The sequence below is a fragment of the Dama dama genome, chromosome 3, assembly GCF_033118175.1.
Source record: "Dama dama isolate Ldn47 chromosome 3, ASM3311817v1, whole genome shotgun sequence".
NCBI lineage: Eukaryota > Metazoa > Chordata > Mammalia > Artiodactyla > Cervidae > Dama > Dama dama.
The window spans coordinates 28,548,826-28,565,450 of record NC_083683.1 but is presented as its reverse complement, the minus strand read 5'-3'; the positions used below and the strand labels follow the sequence as shown (position 1 = coordinate 28,565,450).

Below are 16,625 nucleotides of genomic sequence, written 5' to 3'. Positions count from 1 at the left end.
CTCTTTGTGACCCCATGAATCGCAGCACGCCAGGCCTCTCTGTCCATCACCAACTCCCGGAGTTTACTCAAACTCAGGCCCATCGAGTCGGTGATGCCATCCAGCCATCTCATCCTCTGTCGTCCCCTTCTCCTCCTGCCCCCAATCCCTCCCAGCATTAGGGTCTTTTCCAATGAGTCAACTCTTCGCGTGAGGTGGCCAAAGTATTGAAGTTTCAGCTTCAGCATCAGTCCTTCCAATGAACACCCAGGACTGATCTCCTTTAGGATGGACTGGTTGGATCTCCTTGCAGTCCAAGGGACTCTCAAGAGTCTTCTCCAACACCACAGTTCAAAAGCATCATTTCTTCTGCACTCAGCTTTCTTCACAGTCCAACTCTCACATCCATACATGACCACTGGAAAAACCATAGCCTTGACCAGATGGACCTTTGTTGGCAAAGTAATGTCTCTGCTTTTAAATATGCTATCTAGGTTGGTCATAACTTTCCTTCCAAGGAGTAAGTATCTTTTAATTTCATGGCTGCAATCACCATCTGCAGTGATTTTGGAGCCCCCAAAAATAAAGTCTGACACTGTTTCCACTGTCTCCCCATCTATTTCCCATGAGGTAATGGGACCAGATGCCATGATCTTAGTTTTCTGAATGTTAAGCTTTAAGCCAACTTTTTCACTCTCCTCTTTCACTTTCATCAAGAGGCTTTTGAGTTACTCTTCACTTTGTGTCATAAGGGTGGTGTCATCTGCATATCTGAGGTTACTGATATTTCTCCCAGAAATCTTGATTCCAGCTTGTGCTTCCTCCAGCCCAGTGTTTCTCATGATGTACTCTGCATATAAGTTAAATAAGCAGGGTGACAATATACAGCCTTGATGTACTCCTTTTCCTATTTGGAACCAGTCTGTTGTTCCATGTCCAGTTCTAACTGTTGCTTCCTGACCTGCATACAGGCTTCTCAAGAGGCAGGTCAGGTGGTCTGATATTCCCATCTCATCTCTTTCAGAATTTTCCAGTTTATTGTGATCCACACAGTTGAAGGCTTTGGTGTAGTCAATAAAGCAGAAATAGATGTTTTTCTGAAACTCTCTTGCTTTTTCGATGATCCAGCAGATATTGGCAATTTGATCTCTGATTCCTCTGTCTTTTCTAAAACCAGCTTGAACATCTGGAAGTTCATGATTCATGTATTGCTGAAGCCTGGCTTGGAGAATTTTGAGCATTACTTTACTAGCGTGTGAGATGAGTGCAATTGTGCAGTAGTGTGAGCATTCTTTGGGATTGCCTTTCTTAGGGATTGGAATGAAAACTGACCTTTTCCAGTCCTGTGGCCACTGCTGAGTTTTCCAAATTTGCTGGCATATTGAGTGCAGCACTTTAACAGCATAATCTTTCAGCATTTGAAATAGCTCAACTGGAATTCCATCACATCCACTAGCTTTGTTCGAAGTGATGCTTTCTAAAGCCCACTTGACTTCACATTCCAGGATGTCTGGTTCTAGGTGAATGATCACACCATTGTGATTATCTGGGTTGTGAAGATCTTTTTTGTACATTTCTGTGTATTCTTGCCACCTCTTCTTAATATCTTCTGCTTCTGTTAGGTCCCTACCATGTCTGTCCTTTATCGAACCCATCTTTGCCTGAAATGTTCCCTTGGTATCTCTAATTTTCTTGAAGAGATCTCTAGTCTTTCCCATTCTGCTGTTTTCCTCTATTTCTTTGCATCGATCTCTGAGGAAGGCTTTCTTATCTCTCCTGGCTATTCTTTGGAACTCTGCATTCAAATGGGAATATCTGTCCTTTTCTCCTTTGCTTTTTGCTTCTGTTCTTTTTACAGCTATTTGTAAGGCCTCCTCAGACAACCGTTTTGCCTTTTTGCATTTCTTTTCCATGGGGATGGTCTTGATCCCAGTTGCTAAATAATTGCTTTGTAAAATTGTTCGATGCCCAACACACTTACATTCTCCTCTTATTCTGAAGTTCTATAAATAAATCATATATATCCTAAAGCCAAGTGAAACTGATGCTACATCAAATAGTTTATGAACTGCTTGGTAAAACAATTCTTACCAGGCTCTTTTGAAGAAAGATTTAGAATTTTTTTCAGGTATTTGATTAAAATTACAAAACAAAGCAAAGCCTTCCAGAACATAGTAAGCTCTGAAAGTTAGGTTTGTACTGAAGGATATAGGAGTCAGCCAGGTGAGCAGAGGAGGGTTCTAGAGCAAAAGACAAAAAGTTTTAACTTAGTAAATATCTCTCCATTCTCTCAATTTGGAACAAAAGACATACACTTGAGTTTCTGTGCATTGGGCTATCATTTATTCCATCATACATGAAAAATTTCAAATATTTCAAACAGTGAAAAAAAACCTTACACACTGCACAGTTTTTTTCATTTTTCATAAGAAAAGTAGAAAAACAAACCTTGACACTTGCAGATTACATATGTAAGTGTTTTTCAGTGTACAGGCCACATGTATTAGTTGCTACTAGGTGTGATTGAATGGCCTGCCTTTTTTTTTTTTATAGGTACTTTTTCCCCTCATTCTCTCCGTGTGTATTTATGTGTATACCCATGCCACTGGATGCATATTGAGTTGGAAATACAGTTCAGTTCAGTTCAGTCGCTCAGTCATGTCCGACTCTTTGCGACCCCATGAATCGCAGCACGCCAGGCCTCCCTGTCCATCACCAACTCCCGGAGTTTACTCAAACTCATGTCCAGCCAAAAAAGAAAAAAAAAAATGTGATACTAAACAGTTGTTCAAATAAACTTTAAAAAATGTAATTTCAGAATTGACACAATGTATCCAACCTAATCCGAATGGTTACTTCTTCACAGGAGGCTTTATGGAGACCGAAGCTGCAGCTCAGGAGTCCCTGGGGTTAGGCAAACTGGGAACTCAAGCTGAGAAGGATAGAAGACTGAAGAAAAAGTAGGTTTGGAGATTTTTTTTCCCTTCTCTTTCTAACTTTTACTTACTTCGTATCACTGTTTGTGGGGAATTAAAAACATAGTAATTGGAAACAAAACAATAGACCGAGGCCAGTGTTATCCTGAAACTCTTTGGTGCTCCAGTGTGATGGTTATAATCATCTAACTATTAAACAATTTTGGCCCCTAGTATAAATAAACAGTTTTTTTTAAGAGATCAAAGCTTTTATTTCAAAACTCAAAGATATTTAAAATATTTAAATGTAGGCTTATAAATAATGTAATATTCCATTTGAAGTTGAATTCAGTACTGAACTGGTATGATAAAATAGAGAGTATACCATCCAACTTTGTATTTCCTCTCATGACAATTAAAGAACCGCCTCTTAAAATGGAGTATTTAAAAGGAGACTGTTTCTCTGACTGATTGAATGTAAACTTATTTTAGAATCACAGCAGATTGTTTTGCATCTGTCAGGAAACTGATAGTATATTTTTTCATTCACATATAATATGGAACATTTAAATGAACTTGCAAAATTGGCAATTTTGGAGTCTCAGCAGCTGTTAGACACAAGTGGGTCTATATATAACATATTTTTTAAATGCATAGTAACATTTTCAGTGATGAAATAGCACCTTTAGACCATGTTCTTTAAAATCCAAATACTTTCTCTTTATTCCAGGATCTATTGGTTGGTTATTCCTTTTCTTCCCTCTCAAATATTTATTATGTTAGGCTTGTAATTTTCATATTTACCTTCTTTCCTATGAAAGTATGTTGATTGCTCTAGTCATCATTATTATTGGCATGCATGTCGCTATACTGTGCTAATTAATTTACCTCATATTTTCCCTTCTCACTTGCTTTGCAGATGTTTGCTAATAATGAAAAGAAAATGTATTTAAAAGTTATAGAAGAATCCACTAGTACAACTGTTGTATTAACTTTCTACTTACTAAAATTAATTATATATCTAAATTTAGTAGAAATGCTATACAGAAAAAAGAAGTGACCTTGAGAGCATTCTTTCTTGAACACAATTAAATGCTCAATCACATTCCATACTAATAAGTATTACCTTTTTAATTACTGGTCACTCAAAGTATATATTTAAATATTAAATTTATTTGAAGTCTAAAGGATTTCCAGTGTATTTATCTGAGATTGCTTTAAGTCTAAAGTAGTAATAATAATCAAATCTTAGCCTGGCTAATGCACTTAGTTTATTTCCCTTAAAAGTTAATTCTCATTTCTTCCACAATGAAATATTTAAAAATAATGGCAATCTGGCCAGTTTTCATCTGACATATAAGGCGATATGGAGGCAATGCCTCACATAATTCATTTGCTGTTTATAAGACCAAGTTAAATGTCAATTTTAACAGCTACTGAAGTTAAAAATTCCAATTATACCATGACTTAACAAAATCACAAATTTAGAATTAAAGTTTAGTAATTGTTAAGTTTATACACTGTTAGATTGATTTGATATTAATCTTATAGAATTATTTCTTAAATCCTAAGTATCCTCACAGTAAGAAAATGATTGTAACTTCTGGACTTGGTTTGAAGACCTTCCTGTCCTTGACTACATTACTTCATTTTGAAGTACATTTTGGCAAATATAATTTTAAAATGTAGTACATAGAATCCTTGTCTTGAAGATCAAGAAGAATATTAAGAACAAACCATAATACAAGAAAGGCTAACATTCCTTAGCACAACTATTTCCTATAGAATAATAGTATTTGAGTTAAAATGGATACAACAAGGCAAAGTGTTGCTAATTAGTGAAAAGACCGAAGCATCTCTCTTATTATTGACCATCTCATAGCAAAAGACCAACAAGCATAGATATTCAACCGGTATTTGTAAGACATATAAGGAAGTGCTAACACTTATCCGTGCCTTCTGTGGCGCCATGCCTGGGTTTCTGGGTTACTAAAGTCACGTGTCCTCATGTGATGGGTTTTACAAGATAAGCAAGGTAAATTATTTTTAAATGATATAGTTTCAGACTTTACTTCTATCACATTTCTTATTACATGATTAAACTTTGGTCATGTTCTCAAATTTTCTGAAGCATTTAAAATTTTATTTAAACAATTCTGATGTTCTTTGTTTAAAAAACACTATATCCTCTTTAAATGTGCTTCAATGAATCATACCCTTCTGTGTTCAAATTTCATATATCTACTCTCAAGATGGAAAAAAAAAATTCATATACTTTTTTTTTAAGTGCACACACAAAAAATGGAGAAAACAATTTCAAAGTTTTAAACACTATAGTCTGTACATACATGGTTGCAATGACTATGGTTTCCCATCAGTTGTTTTTCTACATTCTGTCCAATGACCAAGCCAAATGCTGTGTCCAAAACACAGTACTTATACTTATGATCACTTTACCAAAGTTCATATCAAAGATTCATTTCATTAGTCTCCCTGTGGACATAGCCCAGCTGGAAAATCTTATTTTTAACTTTACTAAGATATCAGGTATCTCTGATTGACAATCTGTGAATTTAAATTTAATTGAGAGAAATCTTTAAATAAGTTACTTATGACACATTTTGAAAAACCATATGGGAGAGAAATCAGAGAGCAGCATTCAAGATATTCCAAATGCTTGTAAAGTTCAGAAATTTACAATGTTGGCAGTCCCAGACAAAGGTCTAATTTGAGGTACACTTACCATCCAGCAATTAAAGTCATATAGATTAAAACATCTTACTAGGTCTGTGTTCCTACTTTGTTCTGCTTTTGCTTTGCTTTCTGGTGCAGCCTTTTGTTTTTCTTCTATTTCTTGCTATTGTCCTATGATGAGAAAAAGGAAATCAAGAATACGAGATCTGCTAAAGCATCCCCTGTTTTAAAAATTATTGAGTTGAGTATTATCTTCCTGAGTTGTATATTATCACACTGGTGCTATTCTTTCCTCAGAATAGCATCTAACCTGAAGGTCTAAAGTCAACCTATTGTTGTTCTGCCTGGTTCATTTTTATTATATCTTATCTTTGTTATACTTTCCTTTAAAGCTTCAATTCCATAAATTTCCTCAGCAGGCTTACATGGAATACAGTTAATACCTATGATAATTATGTCAAACTGAAACCCATCTTGTAATTCTTTGAGCTGTTGTTCAGTAGCTAAGATGTGTCTGACTCTCTGCAACCCCATGGACTGCGGCACATCAGGCTTCCCTGTCCTTCACTATCTCCCAGAGGTTGCTCAAACTCATGTCCATTGAATCCATGATGCCATCCAACCATCTCATCCACTGTCGCCCCCTTATTCTCTTGCCCTCAATCTTTCCCAGCATCAGGGTCTTTTCCAGTGAGTCAGCTCTTCGCATCAGGTGGTCAAAGCATTGAAACTTCAGCTTCGGCATCAGTCCTTCCAATTAATACTCAGAGTACTTCACATTAATTTGCCTAGTCTTCCCCTTTAAAATTGGGCCAGCGTTTCTGTAGCTTGTGATATAGTTCTCCCAATCTTAAAGGATTGAGTCATTTTTTGTTTTCAATATGTCTCCACAATTTTAATAATTGTGATTCTCCAGAGTTCTCTTAATGTGTCACTAATATCTGAGGTCTTTTCTATCATCCTTTGTTTGATTTCAATGGATGGCAAGCATCTTTTCTAATTTAATATTAATTGAATATCTTTGCCATTCCCCAGACTAAACCTGAGAACTTCACTTCTTCCCTTTTATACCTTCCATCCTGATCTTCAAGAACCTATTTCCCTTTCTTAACTCTCCAGCAAATGTTTTAGACTAAACCCTAAACCTTCTTTCTCAGGATGGCCAGTTAAAGTGAACCACACAACTCTATAAAATAACTGCACCTTTTAAAAGAAGCTACTGCAGATCAAAAATGTACATGGCCTAGCTCACCAAAAACCTCAATTTATAAATATTCTTTGACTCCCTAACTCCCTGAACTTCATTTAGAATCTGGTGTTGGTATTAATGTTTTAGTACCCAGTAAATAGAAACTCTGTTCTTTGCCAAAGTTTAGAATTTATTTGCTGATAAACAGAGGAGTCAGACAACAAGAGATCAAAATGTCAGCTTTGTTACTGATGCAGCTGTTAGAACACGGCTTAGGTATATGGAAATAAAAGGAGGTTCCTAAAACTGAACCCCCAGTTAAAGTCACTTGACAGAGAAAGAAAGAAACGCTAGTCACATGTTTCCAGGATGTACAAGTGTAAGGTCTGTGTAGTGTAGTGAAGTCGCTCACTTGTGTCCGACAATTTGTGACCCTTTGGACTGTAGCCTACCAGGCTCCTCCGTCCATGGGATTTTCTTCTTAAAAATAGCATTTGCATCATTATGATGCCATAAATATGTTACTCTATAATCAATAGCTATGAACTCACCAAAAAAGAAATGAAATTTTGTCCTTAGCATCTTTGCCTAAAAAAGAGCTTTAGAAATATCCATTATATGTATTAATACCTCTTCAGATTTCTTATCCTTTTTTTCCTTCTGGAACATATTTAGCTGCTAATTTCCCATATCACCATCTCTATAAATGTGTTGAAAAGGTTTATGACAAACTTCCTATATCCTTAGAGATCTCTAAATATATTTTATACCTAAATTAATTGAAAATTATAAAAGTATTAGTTTAAAATAATTTCTCCTCAAAGCTTTAAACATACTAATCTTTTGGTTTCCACTTATGTCTAATATCAGTTGATTGTCATTGTTTTGTGGTATAACATATAGGATTTTCCCTTCTCTTTCCCTGAAAGCTTTATTTCTCACTTAATCCTGAGGTTCAGAAACGTCATAATATATTTATATTCAAATAACTTCTATGTTTCATTTTTCTACTTTATACTTTCAATCTAAAGACTTGTTAGATTAGACTGTTTTACATATATTGACTTAAAAGATTTTTATTTCTAGGCTTAACTTCGATTCTAAGAAGCTTATTTTTACAGAGACTGACGAGATTAAAGAGCAGTTGTCTGTTTCAGTAGTAATACACTTGTCTAACACTCATGACAACTCTTGATAGTCAGTAAGCATATTAAAATCGACAGTTACCCAGTGAATAGTTACTGAGCTCCAGAAATATAAATCCTAAATTTTTGTATGTTTTTTATCTGCTAATGTTTTCCTCCTGCATTTTTAACACTGTATAATTTTTTATTAAAACATATATGCATGTTGAAATCTGTATTTTGAGACTAAATTGGAAGACACTATATAAATATTAATATACTAATTTATCATTTTAAACTTTAGTTATAATATAAGTAATATATTATTATATGTTAGATTTGTTATGCTCTCTTGAATGGATACCACTGCAAAGTGAATATGGATTCCGTATTTGAAATCAATTTTTCAACATCATTAAAATGAAATTAACATTCCAACTTGGCAATCAGCAGCATCCTCCAGAGAAGCAGTTTTCTCCTTGGAGCATAACAGTCACAGTTAATCACTACCAATGAATCTTTATGTTAGAACATCAAAGACATAAAAGTGAAGCTCTATAGATTTAGTTAATTTATTTCTATTGCAATCCTAAGGGTCTCCTTCAGTGCATAAACATTAATGTGTTTTGAGACTTGGCATTTTTAATCTTTAGCATTTAGAAGTTTCAGAGCTTGCATATCTCTAAGCAAAATAAATGTCACTGAAAATATTCATAACTAAAGGTATCACAGAATCTCCACAACATTCTTTCATTCAATAAATATTTATTAAGTACCTATGTGCCAAGTTAAACTTATAAAAGAGTTGTATTTCAGAGGTTAATCTGTAAGACATGTGTTATAAGCTTTGAATACATTTTTCCATCTAAGTAAGGTCATATATATGGAAGGTAAATGTCTTTGCTTCCCTCCACAAAGATATGTTTTGAAGAATGTTATAGAAACTAAACTTGGCCATATAAAGCCAAAAAAAAAAAAGGAATTCACCTGTAGGATATTAGAATGTCTCAGAAATTACAGAAACAACAGAGCCAGGACCACTCTAAAACTTCAACCAAGACAGATTATAAAATGTTCCTCTAGAGTGTTGTCAATAACTTATCTTTTCCATTTCACATTTTTAAGCTCCTGGGTGAAAGAATCTGACTGGCCTAATATGGAAGAGATATTTGTACTTGAATCAATTAGTTATAGTCAAGTGTTCCTTTAGTACAGACATGGTTAAAGGGGACATTCTTGGGCAATCAACACAAAAAGATCTAATAAAGTAGACTATTTCAGAATCCCAGTGTTCTCAATATTTATCTGGGAAAATATATCTCAGTTTCCAGCTTTGAACTCCAGAAATTTGCCCTCTCTGCCTGCACTGAGTTAGAGCTATCGTTGCCTTACCATCTGATCATGCATGTCCTGCCAAGCTCCAGCCGTGAACAATTCTAAGGCTTCTGTGAACCTAAAAAAATAATAATAGCCAAAGGCTAAAGGCCAAAATCTACTGAAATTTGTTAGGAAAAAAATAAATCTAAGCAAAACCAGTGTGCCCTCTTGGAGGAAGGAAAGAAACATGGAAGAAATAGGGATATTGTTATGAACCTATGGTGCAATGTTAATAGATTACAGAGTCAGTATCAATAGAATCAGAATCCCTGTATAGCCTCTGTATTTTATGCCCATAAAAAATGAAAAGAATAAAATAAGAATCAATAAATAGTAAGTGAAAACTCAAGATAGTTACATATATCAGAAAAATGACCTCCTTTTATAAAAAGATCCATATTATTTGTCTTGACTGAAGTAAGTCCTGGATTAATGAAACATACAAATGATAACTTTTCAGTCATTTCCTTAGTGCCTGTTTTTTTCCAAGAACTGTGTCAGAAGCGACTGATATTTGAATTATACAGTTCTACTCTTCAGCGAGCTTGTAGAGAGACAGTCATGAAAACAGATTATTGCACTTTAGTATTTCAGCGTCCATGATCCTTTCTCTCAGTCTCTGGCCTTTGAGCAGAATGAGAAGAGTGCCATATGCCTAAAACCACTTAATGTTCTTATTTAAAAGATGTTCTCCAAGTTAAGACTGTATATTGACACTCTGATTAGACTCGTTAGTTTTTCAAAATAAACATAAAACATCCAATAGGTTATTTTTGAACAGTAAGAAAGGGATTTTCAATCACCAAGAACAAATGGAATTCCTTAAGAATAAACTGTGTCCTTAAACTTTTCATTTTCTATACATGTAGATGAGAAAAAGGCTGTAGAAATACCACATATTGAGTTCAGCAAAGTGTTTTGATTACTTTCTAAACGAACATAAGATTGGAATGAGACTGAACACATGAAAATATAACTGGTGGGATCATTGTAATCGCAGAGGCTGGATAAGTGAATTCATGATAACTGAGTGAAATGGAAGTTGGTGGACTCAGCACTTTAATATTTGACTTAAATATGAATATGATATTTGTGAAAGCATGAAGCTAGAAGACATAGTTAAATTTAGATAAACGATTTTGTTTAAGGGAAACCTTTGAAGAGAGATGCAAATCTAAGACAATGAAGTTTAACAGGGTCATTTATATGTTAATAAATCTGCATCCAACTTCATACATACTGATTGCCTTTGTATAGGCAGATATGTATAATTTAACTGTAACTCCTAAGAAAAATGTTTCTACAAAAAAAGACAAATTGCCAATGCCTGATAAAGACATTAATGATTTTCAGTACCCAAAAAAGCAACTGATAAGGCCAAAATTCTATGCACTGACCAGAGCATAGCTGGATATTATGTTAATTTCTGGGAAATATGCTTGAAGCAGATATATTCAAACAAGATATATTCAGAAGAACATGATCAGCATAGCAAGATGACACCGAACACCTTCAAGGAGTGTTGGAAACAATTAGGAATATGTGGAGTGTAGATAACAAAGATCCAGATGCTCCTAAGAAAAAAGAGCAATCAAACGTGTTCTTTTGGCTGCATGAGAAGATCTTGGGCCCAAAGTGAAAGGCTGCTAACAGATAAATGTGAGCTGCGTATAAGTGAGGACTGCTAACAATCACAGATCTGAGAAGAAAGAATTGACCCCCTTTCTAGAAAGAGAGCTGTTTCTCATGATTATGTCCAACATAGACCTGCCAAGCATATGAATGTGGCAAGATTGTTAATGAGGGATTCGGATTTCAGTTGAGAAATTGAATTACATGCTCTTCAAATTGTCCCTGCCCTGGATTCTGTGTTTCTCTACATAATTCAAAGAGCTGGACTCAGAGAACCTCCGCTTTTTTAAACAAGTGCAGTGCCTGGCACAGTGTAGCTACTCAAGACATGCATTCTGAATAACTGAACACATAAATAGAATCTGGGTGGAAAAAGAAGAACAAAAACCTAAGAATGTGGAACGGGAACTAGGGCAGCGACTTCCGCACACTAACCCAACCGGAAACCAGGGCTTCATCTCTGCCCTCGTCCAGCCTTATCCTCGCTCTGCCGTCTGTGCCTCCACACAAGGTCACGTCACCTCCCTGTGGCTCTAGGTACTAGTACTTTAAAATCTCTCAAGCTTGTTGATTTTCTTCTTTTCTTGCTCAGGCCATCATACTAAAACGATGTCTGTACTTCTAGTCCTGCCTTCTTCTAATTCATTCTTCACACTTCAGCTAAAGAAATCTATCTAAATCATTATTTCTAAGCTTGCCTAAAATCCCTCAATCATTTCCTAACATCCCTAGGATAAATCTCAAATGCCTTCATATAGCCCAGAAATCCCCACATTATCTGCTTCCTATCTATCCCTTTGTCTCTACTTCCCATCTTGCACATTCTGTTCTTAATATACTTAATATCTATGTCTTTTTTATGACTACTTCTGTCTCCTTGTGTGTGTATATCCTGTCCTGTTTTCCTCCTCATCCTTTGTGTGGTAATGATAATAATCTTCTTTTTATGTAATAAATCTTTAATAACTACGTCAAGTAGTTGCAGTATGCTAGGCACTGTTCTATACATTTACACATATTGTGTCTTTTAGTTTTCACAAAGCCTTTGAGGTAGAAATGCTGTTGCTTCCACACATGAAGAAACACAGCTTTCAAGAAACACAGCTTTCCAAGCACTGTGGTATACAGAAGTGCAGACCTCCAGAGCCCTATTTTCTCTGAATTATTTAGAATCTCAGGATAAGGCTGCAATTTAAAGACTATGTAGTCCAAACTTTCAGCTGGATCTTAAGTACCCTATCTAATTTTTTATTTTTTATTAGTTGGAGGCTAATCACTTCACAACATTTCAGTGGGTTTTGTCTACCCTATCTAATTTTAAATGGTCTCCATGGGGAATCAAAAAAGAATCTCTCTCTTTATACTCTGAAAAGAGAAGCATAGTTTTTTCCACAGAGAATAATTAGTTTCTTATCTGACCCCATCCCATCCTTCCAAATAGGCTACAAATGTATTCAAATCAAACACTTATTTAAGAATGAGAAATGGAGGTAATTTCAAAGTAGTTCAGTTACTTTATAAAGTTGATTTTGTTCTGATGTAACTAGCCACACGTACTATCACCAAAGTTTGATATAAGTATAGTAATGATTACTGATAAGTTATGTAAGAAATGTAAATGTCTGCTTGAATCAGACTAACATTATTTATCCCAATAAAGCTTTCAAAGTCAGTGTCTAACAGCAAGGATGACAAAGTTCTTTTGTTGAAAGAAAAAAGTGACTAATTAAGGTACATTTAAATATAATGCTCACTGAAATCTTAATCTAAAAGGTGTTCTCTATATTTATTTACACAATGTAGAATCTTATATTAGTTCTGTATGGTATTTTTATAAGGTCTTTGAAGATGTGCTTTTCCCCTATAGTTATTTAAAGTTAGCCTTTCAGAAGCAAGCTTCTCTACATTTTGTTTCCACATTTCTAAGGTCAGTGATTACCTATATCCTATTGACAGGGTTTTACGAAAAAAATAGATAACAAGAGACTTTTCATTCAAAAAATATATGTATGCATGTATATATATATTATATATATATAAAACTGATGCTGGGAAGGACTGAAGGCAAAAGGAGGAGGGGCTGGCAGAGGATGAGATGGTTAGATAGCATCATTGACTCAATGGACATGAATTTGAGTAACTCTGGGAGATAGTGAAGGGCATGGAAGCCTGGCGTGCTGCAGTCAATGGGGTCACAAAGAGTTGAACATGACAGCGACTGAACACACACAGATGAATATATCTAGACAGCATATTAAAAAGCAGACATTACTTTGCCATCAAAGGTCCGTCCAGTCAAAGCTGTGGTTTTTCCAGTAGTCATGTATGGGTGTGAGAGTTGAACTATAAAGAAAGCTGAGTCCCAAAGAATTGATGCTTTTGAACTGTGGTGTTGGAGAAGACCCGAGAGGCCCTTGAACTGCAAGGAGATCCAACCAGTCCATCCTAAAGGAGATCAGTCCTGAATATTCATTGGAAGGACTGATGCTGAAGCTGAAACTCCAATACTTTGGCCACCTGATGTGAAGAACTGACTCCTTGGAAAAGACCCTGATGCTGGGAAAGATGGAAGGCAGGAGGAGAAGGGGATGACAGAGGATGAGATGGTTGGTTGCCATCACTGATGCGATGGACATGAGTTTGAGTAAGCTCCGGGAGTTGGTGATCAGCAGGGAAGCCTGGCATGCTGCAGTCCATGGGGTCACAAAGAGTCTGACATGACTGAGTGACTGAACTGACTGATACATATATATATATATATATATATATATATATAGCATACAATTAAATGCATTTATTTCAGATTCTACATACTTAAATTTTTAATTTGGGGCTTGACTGGGATATAATCACAGGCAAAAGAATAATAAAATCCTTGAAAAAATAAAGATTTCTCAACCTCTTTTAAAGAGCCTTAAATACTTCAGCTATTTGGATTCAATATTGACTTTGAAGAAAAATTATTTCTGAAGAAGTACAATAAACCATACTTAAAACTTCTGAATCATTTTCTTTTGTTTATAAGGATCACTAGAAATGTGCTTGGCTATTTATTTTTATCTATATCCCATCATTGTATATAAAGCAATTTCTGCCATCACCCCTGGGTGCTCATATCCACATAAATCAACTGTTCGCAACTTAACCTTTAAGTTCATGGCTTCATTACTTCCAATGTCATCCTCTCTTCCAGGTCAGACACATCCCATATTATATTCTGAATCTTGTCATTACCTCCAAATCACCCTTACTCAAAAGTTACTAATTCGTGCATATCATTCCTTCCTATCTCCTCCTTTCAGCTTCTTTTATCAACTTCTTCTACTATCATCTTTTTAAAAACTTCTATCACTTTTTAGTGCATCAGCTGAATTCAGTCCTCTTCTGTCTCCCTGTTTCGCTTGGATTCTATGACCATAATTTCACCATGCTCAAAAATTCCAAACCCATCATTTCTTTTTCATTTGGTTATGTCCATATCTTAACTACAGCCACCAATGAATTTTCTTTCTCCATGGCTCCGTTTGGGTTACCTGAGTGCTACAAGAGAAAATTAACGCAAGGGAATTTGAATCAGCTTCATGTGGGAATTCAACACTGCCAAGTAATCCCAGTATTTTTCTGTCACCAGTCTTCTTTCTACTCTCTGCAACTTATTGTCAGAGACCTCCACTGTCCTCAAACCTGTATCTTCTGCACGTGCGTTCACATTCTACTCTAGAGGGAGAGATAAAGAGACCATCTCAGCCCTCTGAATTATTTGCTGCTGAATTCACACTAACTCTCGCCCCCATCCTGCTTTAACACAGGAAACTAGGTTAGTTTCTTCTCATATAAGACCATCCCTGCTGATTTTGTCTGTCCGGTTCTGCCAGTTTACCACTTGTGCTTCAAATTCTCTTCAAATCCTCCTCTCTTCTGGCTTGTGATCTTCAGCATTTAAAGATTCTCAAGTTTCACCTATTAAAAGAAATCCCTTCTTCATTCTATGTTTTTACTTCAGTCACTACCTGTTCACTCCTCAATCTGGTGTTAACAATTGATTTTTAAAATTTCTGAGTCATCAATTTGAACTTTAAGAAGCAAAAGGCAACTACATTCCACATATGAAGTTCATTTTATAAATATTTCTAATGTGAAATTTTACATTCAAAGTTAACTAGTTTATAAATAGAAGGTCCATTCACTCAGTAGAAGATCTAGAAGATTAAAGTGAGGCAATTAAGCATTTAAGAATCCTGTTTTTGAATATAAGATATATGTTAGTTGATAATATCTTATTTGTGTCTGGATGTATGCTGATGTTCCCAAGGAAAATATTGTGCCAGTAACTGACTTGTTCTTATTGGTTAAAGGGTAACTTAAAACATATTTTTTCTAGGTCAGTGAAAAATTGTTATTTGTCTATTATATACTACAGTGGTATTTAACTGAAGAAGATTAATTTTTGACAGAATCTCTCTTGGTATTCTCATAATTTTGACAATCTGGAGTAGAAAGAAAAAAAATAAGTTATATGTTCCTGTAAATAATTGCACGTAGAAAAGAATATCAGTTTTTATAAGAAGAAAACTGTTTTTATCTAGACCAAAAGCACCACAAATATATATTACCTCTGATATGCATTTATGATATATTATCACAAACTCTCTAAAGAGTCATTTATAATTACAGCTTTTTGTCCTTTGCAGAACATGTCTTTTTGAAAGTTGTGAGCTGAAATACTTAATTCTAAAGTGAAATAGCTAGTCAAGATTGCTTTTAAATTAATTGGCTGTGGAGGAGAAGAAAGTTAGTAAAAACTATGAGAAGTCAGATAACTTACACACACTGATAAATATATTAGAACTTTAAGCGATACTTTTTGAGTCATATGTTTGTATTTCCTGTTTATTTTCACAATTTCTCTTATGTTTTATATTTAGGGTATTTCTATAGGTACAGATTTCCTATTTTAAAAATGATAAATATGTGAAAAATATTAATATTCCACTGTGTGCATATTTATTCAACCCTATTGGAGAGCAGTGCCCAGGTCGCTTGTGGGCTGAGGATTATTTTGTCCACAGTAATAACTGGCCCCAGACTTCATGAAAAATAGCTTTCATGAAGAGCTCAGAAATTGCTTTTTTCTCAGAACTCATCAAAGAGTTCACAGGTATGTTGACAGGAAAATCATTCTAACCACCTAGAATGTATCTCTTTGGGTCTTAATTTTCTTTCTGTTGCATATATGATGCAAGAAACATGCCTTAAATTTCTTAGGACATTGCGATGCCAGTTTGTAAGGACTGCTATGTTTTTGTTTATGTGAAAAATTTAAAAACTTGTCACAGCTGTTCTGAAGTTAAGGTCAAAGAACATGCATTTCTCCAAAATGCACATTTAGTGAAAGAATACACAGTTTCTCTGAATGAATGCATTTGGAGGAGGCACGTGCAGGGTGTTCATTGCACTTCCAGCTTTTCTTTATAATGATTGTGTAATTAAAAAAAGGGAACTCTCTAACTTGCCTCATTTCTTAGATAGGAATATCTGCTTCATATTTTGTTACATTGATTATATTTTATGTAGTAAATTTTATTTTTCTAAGAATCTATTATGCTTTTATAAAAATTTAAAATAATATTCTCATGACTTTTTATTGGGTTATTTAAACTCCATATTTTCCCAGTGCCTCTACTCTACCCAGGGAACAAGTGGGCTACTTCAAAC

General features: G+C 35.0%; 1 protein-coding gene across 6 annotated transcripts in view; it reads left to right on the top strand.

The window, feature by feature from the left end:
- Positions 1–16,625, top strand: part of PPFIA2 (PTPRF interacting protein alpha 2) — a 329,308-nt gene that overhangs the window by 262,430 nt on the left and 50,253 nt on the right. For all 6 annotated transcript variants that reach the window (XM_061125227.1, XM_061125217.1, XM_061125256.1 and 3 more), the window contains one exon: positions 2,846–2,939. In XM_061125227.1, coding sequence (XP_060981210.1) covers positions 2,846–2,939 — 94 coding nt within the window. The remainder of the gene's footprint in view (positions 1–2,845; positions 2,940–16,625) is intronic.